We start from the raw sequence: 15,620 nt of genomic DNA on the forward strand, positions 1-15,620 counted from the left end.
AGATGACAGCAAGCTTAGTGGTGTGGCTGACAAGTCTGAAGGATGGGATGGGTGTCAGCCAGAGGGAGCTGGACAGGCTGCAGAGGAGAACCTCATGAGGTTCAACAAGGCACAGTGCAAGGTCCTGCACCTGGATTGAACTATCCTCAGTCCAGGCTGGAGGAAGAGTGGATAGAAAGCAGCCCTGAGGAGAAGGACTTGGGGGTGCTGGTGGGGGGAGAAGCTGGGCAGGAGCAGGCAGTGTGAGCTTGCAGCACAGAAGGCCAAGGGCAGCCTGGGCTGCATCCAGAGCAGCGTGGCCAGAGCTGGAGAGAGGAGATCCTGCCCCTCTGCTCTGCTCTGGGGAGACCTCACCTGCAGTGCTGGGGCCAGCTGTGGAGCCCCCAGCAGAAGAGACATAGACCTGATGGAGAAGTACCAGAGAAGGCCACAAAGATGATCAGAGGGCAGGAGAACCTCTGCTAATAGGACAGGCTGAGGGAGCTGGGGGTGTTCAGCCTGGAGAAGAGAAGGCTCCAGGCAGACCTTAGAGCTGCAGTTCAGGATCTGCAGGGGACCTCCAGGCAGACTGGGGAGGGACTGCTCAGAAGGGCCTGTGGGGATAGGATGAGGGCAATGGTTTGGAGCTGGAGCAGGGCAGAGTTAGGTTGGGCACCAGAAGGAAGCTCTGCACAGTGAGGATGGGGAGACACTGGCACAGGCTGCCCAGGCCTGAGGTTGAGGCCTCATCCCTGGAGACATTCAAGGTCAGAGTGGATGTGGCCCTGAGCATCCTGCTCTAGCTGGAGGTGTCCCTGCTGCCTGCACAGGGGTTGACCAAGATGCCCTCTAAGGGTCCTTTCCAACCCAATGCCCTCTGTCATTCTATCCATTAACATCAAGCTCTGGCACTGCTCCCAGCCTCAGGAAACCTCTGCAGGGGCAATGCACAAACATCTTACAGCAAGACTCATGTTCCTGTGAGAGAAATCAAAGTGTGATAGGGAAGAGAAGAAATCTATCAAGAAAAAAGTAGAAATACAGAAAGCAAAGAGCACTTAAAAGGCTGCAGACATTTCATCTCCAGCTCTGCAGCTAGCTGAAGGTACTGGAACATGAATAGAGCCTTTGGGAAAGGCAATGAGGAAGAGATTCATGGAAGCCTAAAATGAAATGGGTTGGAAGTGGCCTTCAAGAGCATCCAGTTCCAGTCCCCTGCCATGGGCAGGGACATCTCCCACTAGAACAGGTCAACCTGGCCTTGAACACCTCCAGGGAGGTTGTGGAGCACAGAAGCACAGAATGTGATCAAAGATCACATTCTGTGCTTCTGTGCTCCACAACCTCCCTGGGCAGCCTGTACCAGTGTCTCCTCATCCTCACCAGCAAGAAGTTTTACCTAATCTCCACTCTCAATCTCTGCTCTCCCAGTTCAAAGCCATTGGCCCTCATCCTGGCACTCCCAGCCCTTGTCCCCAGCTCTCCTGCAGCCCCCTTCAGGTACTGAAGGGCTGTTCTAAGGTCTTCCTCCTCTTCTCCATCCTGAACAGCCTCAACTCTCCCAGCCTGTCCCCACAGGGGAGGTTCTCCAGCCCTGTAGTCATCTTTGTGGCCTCCTCTGGACCCCCCTCCAGCAGCTCCAGGTCCTTCTTGTGCTGGGACTACCAGAACTGGAGGCAGTGCTGCAGGTGTGGTCTCAGCAGAGCAGAGGGGCAGAATCCCCTCTGCTAACCCAGCTGCTAAACCCTTGCTCTTTGGGATCATGCAGTAAATCAACTCTGACTTCAGCCCAGGCTCTTGTCAGCAGCTGCCCAGCAGAGCTGGGGAGCAAGCACAGGTACTTACGACGTTCTTGGCTGAGAAGCAGGCAGGGGTTTTGAGGGTGCCTCATACTGCTCTGCAAATGGAAAAAGTCATGGTTGGGTTTATCTGCTTCATTTCTAGAGCATTTCACCCCACAGGCTCTCAGCAGCAGCTCAGGAAGCCCCTTTCTTTTGTCCATCAGGATGCAATTGCTCGCCACTGAGCTTTCCTCCCTCCTAACGGAGGTTCCTCAACCAGATGCTGCTTGCTCTCTGCTGAGCTGCTGCCTTCATTCCTACAGAATGGATGTAGATAACCTCTTGAGCATCTCCTGAACTCCTCAGTGCTCAAAGCAGCAGAGGAATTTGTGCTCCTCACTGTACAGATTTGCTTAGCAGACAGAACCCTCTCCCTGCACACACCCAGCAGTGTTTGCTTTGCTACTCACTCTGGCTCTGGGCTGCAGCTTCAGCGTGCTGTGGCTCCTAGGAAGAAAGGACAGAGTGCAAGCTGAGACAAAAAGGAAGCAGCTCTCTCTCTCCAGAGCAGCAAATCAAGGATTCCACACAATCATCAAGGCTGGAAAAGACCTCTCAGATCAAGTCCAGCCTTGAACCAAACACCTCCACAGCCAGCAGACCATGGCCTTTTTGAACCCCTCCAGGGATGGTGAGTCCACCACCTCCCTGGGCAGCCTGTCCCAGTGCCACACCTTGCAATTCTTTTCCATGTGTTACTAACTGGTCAAAGAATGGTTTGGATGTGTCCAACAGCCTAAGCTGGCTTGGTGTAGCTCAGCCTGGACAGAACTGACACCAGCAGATGAGTGGGATGTGGGATTTATAAGGGCTGCTGAAGACTTCTGTTAAACACAGCAAATATTCTTGCTGGCAACGAAGACAAGACAGGGTTTGTGCTGTAACAGAGATGCAAAGAACCCCAGAATGGGTTGGAAGAGGCCTGAAAGCTTGTCCAGTTCCAACCCCCTGCCATGGCTAAGGACACCTCCCACAAGCCCAGCTTGCTCAAGGCCTCATCCAGCCTTCAGGCAGGGGACATCTGTAGCCTCCCTGGGCAACCTGTGCCAGTGTCTCCCCACTCTCACTCTCAGCAATCTCTTCCTCATCTCCACTCTCACTCTTCCCTCTTCCAGCTCAAAGCCACTGTCCCTTGTCCTGTCACTCCAAGCCCTGGTTAGAAGTCCCTCCCCAGCTCTTCTGTAGATGCTGCTGAAAAGCAGCCACCCTTGACAGGCCACAGGGTACCAAACGTGCGACTGAATCGCAAGTTACCCATCCCTGCCTTTAGCTCCAGCATCTTACAGCTCTACAATGACAAAGCTTGCTGAAAGGATTCCCCAATCCAGCAGAGAATCCTGCTGTGGTGTAGCCCAAATGGAGCTGCTCAGCAACACCACAGGATCTCCTGCTCAGCACAGCCCTGCACTGCCAGCAGCCCTTGCACGACTCCAGATCTGCTTCGGTTTATCTGACTTCCTCTCGAGATAACCTCTCCTACAGCCTTTATCTGTGATAGGGGAACCAAACCAGATGAAAGCACAAGGAAGAGCTGACAAAACCTCTTGTAACTAGTCCAAAGCCCTGGTTACAAGGAGGGAGGTGCTTTACCTTTGCTGGGAATGGGAACTTGGAAGGCTCTGCTGTGCTAGGTGTGTGAATGGCTGTCAGGGGAGGCGGCCACGAGTGGGTCATTTCCTGCAAAGACATTGAGAGAAGCACTCAGAGCACTGCTGTTGATACACTCAGCTCAAGTTTTGTGCTTAAGAGATTCCTGTGGGGGGGAGGTCACAGAACCCCAGCATGGTGGAGGTTGGAAGGGACTTCTGGAGGTCATCCAGTCCAATCCTCCCCGGCTAAAGCAGAGCACCCACAGCAGCTTGCCCAAGTGCAGGTGGTCTGGGATCTCTCCAGAGGAGCAGCAGCCTGCTCCAGGGCTTCAGCACCCTCACACCCTGTGTTTTAGTGAAACCTCCTGATGGAGAGGCTGCTCTTCCAGCTCCAGCTGGCCCTGAGGCTAACTTTGCTCTTTGCCTCTCCAGGGAGTACCCCAAAGCACACTTCCAAGTGACTGATATCCATGGCCAGAACAGCAGCAGTGAGATTTTGCTCCCCACACCCTACTTTGCTGCATGCAACCCAAAAGCAGAGAGAGAGAGAGGTCTTCTTTAAGAGCACATACCTTCAAAATGTCTTCAATGGAGTGGACATCACCAAGGAAGGTTTGCTGCAGCAGAAAAAAAGAGATGCAGCTGTCACAGGTTGCTTTCCTGCCAGTTCCATAACCCTGATGGAAAGCCTTGAATGATAAAATGCTGGGGAGGACTGAGATCACCCCCCTCAGGAGGTCAGAATGCACTTCTACAAAGTCTGCTGGCTTCATAGAAGCACAGAAAGGTAGGGGGTGGAAGGGACTTTTAGAGATCATCCAGTCCAACCACCTTGCCAGAGCAGGGACACCCAGGGCAGGGCACACAGGAACACATCCAGGTGGGTTTTAAAAGCCTCCAGAGAAGGAGACTCCACAGCTTCTCTGGGCAGCCTGCTGCAGGCCTGCAGCAGCCTCACACCAAAGAAGTTTCTCCTCGTGTTGAGGTGGAACTTCCTGACTTCCAGTTTGTGTCCATTGCTCTTTGTCCTGTCACAGGACAGCACTGAGCAGAGCCTGGCCCCTGCTTCTTGCCCCTCAGCCTGCAGCTATTGATAGGCATTGCTCAGATCTCCTCTCAGCCTTCTCCTCTGCAGGCCAACCAGCCCCAGGGCTCTCAGCCTTTCCTCCTCACACAGATGTTTCAGACCCTTCATCATCCTCACAGCCTCCCCTGGACTCTCTCCAGCAGATCCCTGTCCCTCTTGAATTGCAGAGCCCAGATCTAAACACAGTGCTCCAGATGTGGTGTCACCAGGGCAGAGAAAAGGGGGAAGAGAGCTTCTCTTCTAGTAAAGATGAGGGAGAAGGTAGGGGACACAAAGCTGATGGAAGAGTGGAGCTCCTTCAGGAATCCCTTTGTGCCATGAGCTGTGATCTATGGAGCTGTGTCCATGCAGCAGAAAGAATCCCAGAACCTGGATGTTAGGAGGAAGTTCTTCACAGAGAGAGTGACTGGCATTGGAATGGGCTGCCCAGGGAGGTGGTGGAGTCGCTGTCCCTGGAAGTGTTGAAGCAAAGCCTGGCTGGGGCACTTAGTGCCATGGTCTGGTTGACTGGATAGGGCTGGGGGATAGGTTGGACTGGATGAGTTTGGAAGTCTCTTCCAACCTGCTTGATTCTATGATGATGATGAGGGGCAGAAGGAGCCTCTAGAGATCATCTAGCCCAACACCCCTCCTAAAGCAGGCTTGCCTAGATCAGGTTGTCCATGATCACACCCAGGTGGCCAGCAGGTCAAGGGAGGTTTTCCTCCCTCTGCTTTGCTATGGTGAGATCACATCTGGAGTACTGTGTACAGTTCTGGGCAGTGCCATGAGGCTGTGGCAGTGCACCTCAGGGGTTTCATACAGGCATGGAATGGTGGGGATGGAAGGGACCTCTGGAGACCATCCAGTCCAACCACCTTGCCAGAACAGGGTCACCCAGGGCAGGGCACACAGGAACACATCCAGGTGGGGCTGGAAAGTCTCTGGAGAAGGAGACTCCACAACCTCTCTGGGCAGCCTGCTCCAGGCCTGCAGCAGCCTCACACCAAAACAGCCTACACTTGGTTCATGCCAATAAGCAGAGAAGTCCTAAGCTTGGAGAGGAGAAAGCAGAGGTGACCCAGTGGAGGATGCCCCTGCTGGCTGCAGGGGGGTTGCACTAAATGACCTTTGGAGGTCCCTTCCAACCCAAACCATTCTGAGATTCTATGATGGGAGCAGAATCTGAACAGATTCATTTCCATAACAACTTGTGTGAGGCTCATTTAATAGATGGCTTCCTTACTTGAAAAGCTTCAAAAGCAAAGAGAGAGGTTCAGAAAGGTCATCCAGACAAAAAAACAAAAATCAAGGATGTCTTTGATGAGGATTCATGGACTTCATTGGCACAACAATGCCATGGATAAGGGTGGGTTAAAGGACTTTGGAACAAAAAGCTGCATAAACAGAGTCAAAGCCCTGATCAATTTTGACTGCAGACAAATGCAGACACTGACATTAATGTGACTTTGAAGCCTCTCTCAGCTAAACGACAAGCAACAGGCTGCTGAAGTGGCCAGACCCTGCCCCTTTCTCTCCTTTTGATCCTCTTGGCTGTATCTACATTTCATCCTCAGTCTCCCAACCTGCACAACTGGCTGATGAAAGCCAAGTCACACAACATCTGGCAGCGTCACTGAATGGGAGGGGGTGGAAGGGACCTCTGGAGACCCTCCAGTCCAACCCCCCTGCCAGTAACAGTACCACCTAGGGCAGGTCACACAGGAATGCATCCAGGAGGGTCTGGAAAGTCTCCAGAGGAGACTCCTGCAGCCTGTCCCAGTGCTCTGAGCCCTTCACAGTAAAGAAGTTCCTCCTCAGGTTGAGATGGGAGTTCCTATGTTCAAGTTTGTGCCCATTACCCCTTGTTCTGTCACTGGGGATCATGGAGAAGCACCTGGCCCCATCTTCCTGACACTCACCCTTAGCTGTTTGCAAGCACTGATGAGATCCCCCCCCCCAGGTTAACCTGAACAATGGTCCAAGGCAAAGTTCTGCCAAGCACAGCTGAAGCTATCTGCAGAGGACTTCACCCAAACCCAACAGAGCAGCTCAGCTCAGCCCAGCCTGTCCCAAATCCCATGGCCCTTGGAGCTGAAGATATATGCAGAGGACTTCACCCAGACCCAACAGAGCAGCTCAGCCCAGCCTGTCCCAAATCCCATGGCCCTTGGAGCTGAAGATATATGCAGAGGACTTCACCCAGACCCAACAGAGCAGCTCAGCCCAGCCTGTCCCAAATCCCATGGCCCTTGGAGCTGAAGCTATCTGCAGAGGACTTCACCCAAACCCAACAGAGCAGCTCAGCTCAGCCCAGCCTGTCCCAAATCCCATGGCCCTTGGAGCTGAAGCTATATGCAGAGGACTTCACCCAGACCCAACAGAGCAGCTCAGCCCAGCCTGTCCCAAATCCCATGGCCCTTGGAGCTGAAGCTATCTGCAGAGAGCTTCACCCAAACCCAACAGAGCAGCTCAGCCCAGCCTGTCCCAAATCCCATGGCCCTTGGAGCTGAAGCTATCTGCAGAGGGCTTCACCCAAACCCAACAGAGCAGCTCAGCCCAGCCTGTCCCAAATTCCATGGCCCTTGGAGCTGAAGCTATCTGCAGAGGGCTTCACCCAAACCCAACAGAGCAGCTCAGCCCAGCCTGTCCCAAATTCCATGGCCCTTGAGACCACTCACTTCCTTTTCTCCTCACCAATGGTGTCCTCAACGAAGACTAAAACCTCTCTGCAGACACCTGTGAAGCTTTGAATGCAGCAAAAGAGAGGTACCACAGCTGCAGCTCAATCATCTCACACAACACTGCTGGGGAAGTTCCTTCAAAGAAGTTAACCTGATTAATTCCTACAGATTCCAGCAGCTGCCTTTCTGCTCCCTCACAGACACACACCACCTCCCCACGCCACCCACCTTCCCACTCCACCCACCCCCCCAACACTGGAATGGATCCAGAAAGCCAGAGAATGGCTGCAGGAAGCCCAAGTGTCACATACTTGGGTGATCATTTCTTTGCCAGAGTAATAAAGCCATGAATGCTTTGACTTCTTCACAGGATCACTGAATGGTGGCACTGGAAGTGACCTCTGGAGATCATCCAATCCAAGCCTTTACAGTGATGCTGGGGAGACAGTGGCACAGGTAGCCCAGGGAGGTTGTGGCTGCCCCCTGCCTGGAGGCGTTGAAGGCCAGGTTGGATGAGACCATGAGTGAGCTGGGCTGGTGGGAGGTGTCCCTGCCCATGGCAGGGGGTTGGAACTGGATGATTCTTGTGGCCCCTTCCAACCCCAACTCATCCCTGTGGCCCCTTCCAACCCCGACTCATCCTATGATTCAACCTGGTCTTGAACACCTCCAGGCAGGAGACACCCACAACCTCCCTGGGCAACCTGTGCCAGTGTCTCCCCACCCTCACTCTCAGGAGTCTCTTCCTCATCTCCAGTCTAAGCCTCTCTTCCTCAAGCTTAAAGCCATTAAGCTGAAGTGCATAAGAGCCTTCTGAAATAGTTTCTCTGTGTGCTACTGCAGGTCCTCTGTGAGCAGAGCAGTGTTTAACCAGCAGCTTGCACACAGCCAGATCTCCTGGGGACGGTTTCACCAGCACACTTCACCCCTTTGAGTCCACTCCTCTCTTTTCCAAGGCAACGCTGAAGCTATTCCCCTGAAACAATGCCTCAGCACCAGGGACTCTCCTGTTCCTGCCCTGCCCAAACCAGCAGCTCAGCTCACAAGGGACAGCAGCAGCTCTGCACGGGTCTGAAACAAACCAGCCCACTTCCATGACCCTCTGGCTCTGGCTTTCTTCAGCTGACACTGACTGATCCTGGCCATTGAAGCCTCTCCCACCCCACAGCCCTGCAGACAAAAGCTGCCCTGCCGTGGTCCCGCGTGGGTGCCCCGAGGAAGCCTCCCATTCCTCACAGACTTCACAGGCTTTGCTGACCCTCAGATGGATTGGCTTGCTCCACTCAAAAAATCAATGCCTGAGCCTCCTCCTTGTCTTCAAACAGCTGCTTTGCCTGCCTTTGTCAGAAGGAGCACAGGGGTTTGCATTCTGGGGGAGCAGATGCTGTGGAGATGCTTTGATAAAAGATCCTTTAACCATCTTGAGCTCTCAAAGCCATTCCTGCACTCCCTGTTAGCCTTCACCTCATCACTACCACAACTGAAATATCTCCTGTACAAAACCAGAACTGCAACCCAAACAAACTCAACGTGATAGAAAACAGCCCTGGGGAAAAGGACTTGGAGGTGCTGGTGGGGGAGAAGCTGGGCAGGAGCAGGCAGTGTGAGCTTGCAGCACAGAAGGCCAATAGCAGCCTGAGCTGCAGCCAAAGCAGCATGGCCAGAGCTGGAGAGAGGAGATCCTGCTCCTCTGCTCTGGGGAGACCTCACCTGCAGTGCTGGGGCCAGCTGTGGTGCCCAAAACACAAATGAAACATGGACCTGATGGAGATGGTCCAGAGGAGGCCACAAAGATGACCAGAACGTTGAAGCAACTCTGCTATGGGGACAGGCTGAGGGAGCTGGGGGTGTTCAGCCTGGAGAAGAGAAGGCTCCAGGCAGAGCTCAGAGCAGCCTGCCAGTACCTGAAGGGGCTACAAGAAGGCTGCAGAGGGACTGTTCCCAAAGGCCTGCAGGGACAGGATGAGTGCAATGGTTTGAAATAAGAGCAGAGCATATTGAGGTTGGATGTGAGGAACAAGTTGTGCACCAGGAGGGTGCTGGAACCCTGCAACAGGTTGTCCAGGGAGGTGGCTGAGGTCCCATCCCTGGAGCTCTTCAAGGTGGGGCTTGACAAGGCTCTGAGCAACCTGATCTAGTGGAGGATGTTCCTGCTGAGTGCAGGGGGTTGGACTGGATGAGCTCTGGAGGTTCCCTCCAACTCAGACCATTCTGTGATTCTATGAGCCCTGTGTAGCACCTCCTGGGGACAGGCAGGCCACAGCTCCAGCCATGCCTGATTCTTTCCCTAGCACTTGGCACTACATGAAGCAGCTCTGCAGAAGAGTAGCTCCCTGTTGGAACTGCCAGCTGGAGACCTCACTGCTCTCTATAACTCCCTGAGGGGAGCTTGCAGTGAGGTGGGAATGGTCTCCAGCTCCTGGCACAGCTCTGCACTGCTGCCTGGGACAGATCACACAACTTTGAAGGGAGCTGGAGCCAGCAGGAAAAGAGAGGCAAGTGGGAGAAAAATCAAAGGGGTGCTTGTTAGTGGGTCCAAGGGTGATAATTCCCAGAGGAAAGAATGCATCACACAATCACTGAGGTTGGAAAAGACCTTCAAGATTGAGTCCAAACAAAACCCAACCACCAGGACCACTAAACTGTACCCTGAAGTGCCATGGCCACAGGTTGCTTGAACAACTCCAGGGATGGGGACTCTACCACCTCCCTCAGCAGCTTGTTCCAACCTCTGACCACTCTTGCAGCAAAGACATTTGTCCTCATCTCCAATCTAACCCTCCCCTGGCACAACTCAAGCCATTTCCTCTTGCCCAAGAGACCAAGAGGTGTGTTGAGAGCACAGGAGTTATGAACTCTCTCCATGGGAAAGCAAAGCTCTTCACAGAGGACCTTAGGTGCTATTTTTAAACCTTAAGAGAAACTGAAGAAGAAATCTCTTTAAATGCTTCCAAACCAAGGAATTTAACTGCTGGGGGCAAACAAAAATAGCAGGATATCCTTTTGCTGGTGAAGGCAACTGTGACCATTGTTTAACAACTGCCCTAAGTGCAAACTGGATGAGTATTTTGGGGGCTGGAACAGCAAAGTGCTTCATGAATGTGGTTATTAACTCATAAACAGACAGCTGAAAGCTCTCCTCACAGATACAGGGTTGAAAAAGACCCACACAGGGCATCTTGGCCAAGCTCCCTGCAGCCAGCAGGGACATCTTAACCAGAGCAGGTTGCTCAGGGTCACACTGAGTCTGATCTTGAATGGCTCCAGGGATGGGGCTTCAATCTCAAGCCTGGCCAGCCTGTGTCAGCATCTCCCCACCCTCACTGTGCAGAACAACCTCCTGTGTCCAGCCTAACTCTGTCCTGCTCCCGTTTCAAACCCTTGCCCCTCGTTCAAACCACTGCCCCAAGGAGCATCCCACGAGCTGGACTTTTCCCTGAAGGCACATCAGAGAGGGCTGTGGCCTAGAGGACTTAGAGAAAACATCTAAGGCAAAGGTAAGATCCACCCAAGGGGCTCCTGGTCCCACAGCAAGCAGACCAACACCACCACACTGCTTCTGCTCCGGCTGCCAGCATGGAGGCGAGCAGCACTGCTGTGCCATGAAGGCTGCGCTAGCAGGAGAGCAGAAGGAAGGGGACTGGCCCTGCTCTGCAGCACAGCAAAGCAAGGCAGCAGGACAGCCAGGCTGTCCCCTGCACTGCTGAGGCACAGAGGGTGTCCCTGCAGCACAGCCAGCCGAGGGGCAGCAGAGGGCCACTGCCAACACACAAGCAACAGGACAGCCAAGGACAGCTTGGGTGAAATCCTCGCTTCAAGTGAAAACATTCACAGAAACCTAGGATGGGCTGGGTTGACAGAGACCCTCAACTTCACCCAGTTCCAACCCCCTGCCATGGGCAGGGACACTTCCCACCAGCCCAGCTTGCTCGAGGCCTCACCCAGCCTGGCCTTCAACACCTCTGGGGAGGGAGCATCCGCAGCCTCCCTGGGCAGCCTGTTACATGGAGCAGCCTGTGACCAAAAGCAGGCTCACTGACAGCAGCCCCCTCTCCTGCCAGCCCACCCTCCACTCACCCTGCCAGATCCAAGCAAGGCTCCTCTGGACTTGATGGAGCTCAGCTGCCACCCTGGCTGTCACCTCCTCCTCCCACTGACACCACCCTGGCAGAAGCAGCTCTGTGGGGTGCACTTACCTTCGTCAACATGTCCTACTGCCCTCCTACATGGCAGGGCAGCTTTGCTGCTTTCATACATTCCCTTGTCAGCCCTAATCAATATCAAGAGGTGGTGGTGGTGCCTTTCACGCTGGCAGCAGCAGCCCTGGCAGAGAAGAACTTCGAAGGTCTCCCCTTGTGGGTGCTGCCAGGCACAGCTCCCCTGGCTCTCCAGCAGGCGGTTGCTTAGCAATGCTGGTGGCCTCCCCCCTCCATGCTTCCAGCTGGCAACAGCTGTCCCCTTGGCACTTTCCACTCGTGGAAGAAACAGTGCAGAGAATTTAAAACCACCACTAACAGGTTGGCAGAGGACGTTGAGGATGTTTTGCATGACCCTCTTAGAGCTGCTTTGGCATTTTACTGCTGGTTTCTTTCCAGCCCGGATCAAACCTTTGGCTCCTTCCAAAAGATGGGCACACCAGGGAGGAAAGGCTTCTGCCTCCAGTGGGATTCACCTGGTACATCAAACAACAAGGAGCTGCTTCTGTGCAGACAATTACAGCTGCCTGCTACAGCTTAGCTTAGGAAAAATACCCTAAAGCAAAACACAGCACTGCCAGGGGATTCTGCTCTGCCCACTGGCACCGACTCCAGCTCTCCTAAGGTGCTGCAGGCAGAGCAGGTGAGAGGAAACCAGGGAAGGCAGCAGCTGCTTATGGACTTCAAAATCACAGAATCTCAGAATGAGTTGGGTTGGAAGGGACCTTAAAGATCATCTAGTTCAAATCCCCTGCCACAGGCAGGGACACCTCCCACCAGCTCAGCTTCATCAAGGCTTCATCCAACCTGGCCTGAACATCTCCAGGCAGTGAGCATCCACAACCTCCCTGTGTGATCTGTGCCAGTGTCTTTCCATTCTCTCAAACCATTGCCCTCATCCTATCCCCACAGGCACTTCTGAGCAGTCCCTCCCCAGCCTGCCTGGAGGTCCCCTGCAGATAGTGAAATGCAGCTCTAAGTTCTCCTGAAGCCTTCTCTTCTCCAGGCTGAACACCCTCAACTCCCTCAGCCTGTCCCCACAGCAGGGGTTCTCCAGCCCTCTGATCATCTTTGTGGCCTCCTCTGGACCCTCTCCATCATGTCCATATCTCTCTTGTGCTGGGGTTCCACAGCTGGCAGATGACAGCAAGCTTAGTGGTGTGGCTGACAAGTCTGAAGGATGGGATGGGTGCCTGCCAGAGGGAGCTGGACAGGCTGCAGGGGAGAACCTCATGAGGTTCAACAAGGCACAGTGCAAGGTCCTGCACCTGGATTGAACTATCCTCAGTCCAGGCTGGAAGAAGAGTGGATAGAAAGCAGCCCTGAGGAAAAGGACTCGGGGGTGCTGGTGGGGGGAGAAGCTGGGCAGGAGCAGGCAGTGTGAGCTTGCAGCACAGAAGGCCAAGGGCAGCCTGGGCTGCATCCAGAGCAGCGTGGCCAGAGCTGGAGGGAGGGGATCCTGCTCCTCTGCTCTAGGTGCTGGTGGGTGAGAAGCTGGGCAGGAGCAGGCAGTGTGAGCCCAACATCAGCACAGGCAGTGTGAGCCCAACATCAGCACTTTCTTGAGGGCTTATGGTGAGACCTTACAAACCCAGCAGCAAGACCCCTGTGGTGCCTGTAGTCACTTAACACAAAGCTCTAAGCCCCTCACATTAGCAGCTGATCACAGCTGCACCCAGCTGTCCCAACACTCACTGAGGACTTGGGGCCTTCACCCACCAGCACCCAGACTGAGTACTGGCACTGTGCAGGTGCATCACCACCCAACCTTCTCAGCAGATCATTCCCCCTCTCTCCTCTTCAACAACCTTTAGAGGCACACCAGAAATCCTAGCAGCAGTCTCTCTAACCATAAGACCTGCTGCAGAGAACCACAGCAAGCATTGCACTGTCACCATCCAAAGAGGTATCCCACCCAGGTCAGCAGAAGCCAGCCCCAAAATGCACCTTCTGTGCACAGCTTGCTCCTGGGAGTCTCTGCCCTTCCACGAGCTGCCCTCCCATGGCTGAGCTCGCCCAGCCAGCAACAGAGCCCCCCAGAACCACACTCACCTCTAGGGGCTCAGCAGGGATCTCCAGTTTGGAGAGCTTGGCTTTGGCATTGGCCTTCAAATCCGAGATCTTTCCATGGTATTCCTCCAGGAGAGGCTTGAGCTCGGGCGACTCGACGGGTGCCTGCTCCTGGCCATCCATGGGTCTGACGTAGGCAGTGGGTTTCTGCTGCATTGCACTGGGCTTTGACGGCAAGGGCTGGGGAAAAGCCTGGGAGGAAGGCTGAGGGGTGCTGGTCAGGCTGGGGGCTGGGCTGTCCCGACTGTCCTGCTCCTGGGATCCAGTCACTAGGTCCTGAGATGACTTAGCCTGGCTGTAGGGGAGAGTTTTGCTGCCGTTGTGTGCTGCGGGCTGCTGGCTGGAATGTAGAGGTGACAGAGGAGGCAGTGGGGAAGACAGAGAGGACAGCAGCGGAGAGAGCGCCAGGAGAGAGGCCTGCAGCTCCTCGGCAGGACCCTCGCCAGCTGCACGCCTGTCACTCCTCCTGTGCTGAGACCCCACATGGCTTTCCTGGCCCCCACGGCCGCGCTCCTGGGCTGTGCTCTGGGAGCTGGGCAAGCAGTGGCCCTTGGCGCGCAGAGCCGCAGGTGGCTGCACCGCTGGAGCTGCCCTCGGGCAGGGAGCGGCGCGGGGCGGAGCGGGGGCAGCCACAGCCGTGGGGGGCTGCTGGGGTGCAGCGTGGAATGCAGATGGCAGAGCGTGGCTGGGCTTTGCAGGGAGGTATGGGCGGGCAGGCCTGCCCTGGGGCAGCAGAGGAGAAACAGCTTTGGGAATCCCAATGAAATCCTGGTGGGATCTGTTGCTGATGAACTCCTTCACCTCCTCGTAATTGCCCAGCATGTTCTGAATGCGGCTTGACAACTCATCTTCTTTGGTGGTCTGCAACAGAAGCACACAGAGGGGCAGCTGAAAAAGCCCAGTTCTGGGCCCCTCCATTTAAGAGAGATGTTGAAGTGCTGGAAGGTGTTGAGAGAAGGGCAGCAAGGCTGGGGAGGGGCCTGGAGCAGAGCCCTGTGAGGAGAGGCTGAGGGAGCTGGGGGTGTGCAGCCTGCAGCAGAGGAGGCTCAGGGCAGAGCTCATTGCTGCCTGCAACTACCTGAAGGGAGGCTGTAGCCAGGTGGGGTTGGGCTCTGCTGCCAGGCAAGCAGCAACAGAAGAAGGGGACAGAGCTTCAAGCTGTGCCAGGGGAGGTCTAGGCTGGATGTGAGGAGGAAGTTGTTGGCAGAGAGAGTGATTGGCATTGGAATGGGCTGCCCAGGGAGGTGGTGGAGTTGCTGTGCCTGGAGGTGTTGAAGCCAAGCCTGGCTGGGGCACTTAGTGCCATGGTCTGGTTGGTTGGCCAGGGCTGGGTGCTAGGTTGGGCTGGCTGAGCTTGGAGGTCTCTTCCAACCTGGTTGGTTCTATGACCTCCTAGGCCAAGAGATGCAGCTCAAGAAGAGCCATTCTTCAGGAGCTTATTTTCACCACCCCCATCACCATGCCAGGCACGCTCAACCTGACCCTGTGTGCACTTGAACTGCTCTAGGCAGCTTGAGTTCTCCTGAGCCAGCACTGCAGGGATGCCTCACAGCCTTCAGCCACACCAACACTGGGCCAGACTGAGCTTGGCTGCTTGTATGCCCCCCTTGAGCACTACCCCTCAAACCCCAAGGCTATGGGAGGCCCTCAGATCAATCTGCCCAACCCAAAGCCCATACTGCACTTGCTCCACTTACAGAGCTTCAGGCACATGCTCTAACCAGAGAGTCACAGAATCATTAAGGTCAGAGAAGACCTCTAAGGTCATCCAGTCCAACTGTAACCCAACTACCATGACCACTAAAAGGGATCCTGAAGCACCACAGCTGCACTCTTCTTGAACACCTCCATGGATGGGGACTCCACCACTTCCCTGGGCAGTCTGTGCCAACTCTTGCAGCAAAAAAAATGTTTCTCACCTCCAAGCAGAACCTCCCCCAGCACAATTTCAGCCCATTTCCTCTCCTCCTGTCATTCCTTACTTGGGAGCAGAGCCCAACCCCCACCTCACTGCAGCCTCCTCTCAAGTTGCCGTAGACAGCAATGAGGTCTGCCCTCAGCCTCCTCCTCTCCAGGCTACACGACCCCACCTGCCTCAACCACTCCATGTATGATGCCCCCCAAACCCCTCACCAGCCTGACTGCTCCCCCCAGGACCTCCCTGTCCCTCTTGTACTTGAGGAGCAGAAGCAGAT

General features: G+C 54.8%; 1 protein-coding gene across 4 annotated transcripts in view; it reads right to left on the reverse strand.

Annotated features, from left to right (window-relative positions):
- AFF1 (ALF transcription elongation factor 1) overlaps nt 1-15,620 on the reverse strand; it is an 87,690-nt gene that overhangs the window by 20,690 nt on the left and 51,380 nt on the right. For all 4 annotated transcript variants that reach the window (XM_064149571.1, XM_064149570.1, XM_064149572.1 and 1 more), the window contains 5 exons: nt 13,408-14,286; nt 3,982-4,026; nt 3,411-3,497; nt 2,231-2,267; nt 1,825-1,876 (listed from right to left, as the gene is read on the reverse strand). In XM_064149571.1, the coding sequence (XP_064005641.1) occupies nt 1,825-1,876; nt 2,231-2,267; nt 3,411-3,497; nt 3,982-4,026; nt 13,408-14,286 (1,100 nt within the window). The remainder of the gene's footprint in view (nt 1-1,824; nt 1,877-2,230; nt 2,268-3,410; nt 3,498-3,981; nt 4,027-13,407; nt 14,287-15,620) is intronic.

This window comes from Pogoniulus pusillus, chromosome 10 (genome assembly GCF_015220805.1).
Source record: "Pogoniulus pusillus isolate bPogPus1 chromosome 10, bPogPus1.pri, whole genome shotgun sequence".
Lineage (NCBI taxonomy): Eukaryota > Metazoa > Chordata > Aves > Piciformes > Lybiidae > Pogoniulus > Pogoniulus pusillus.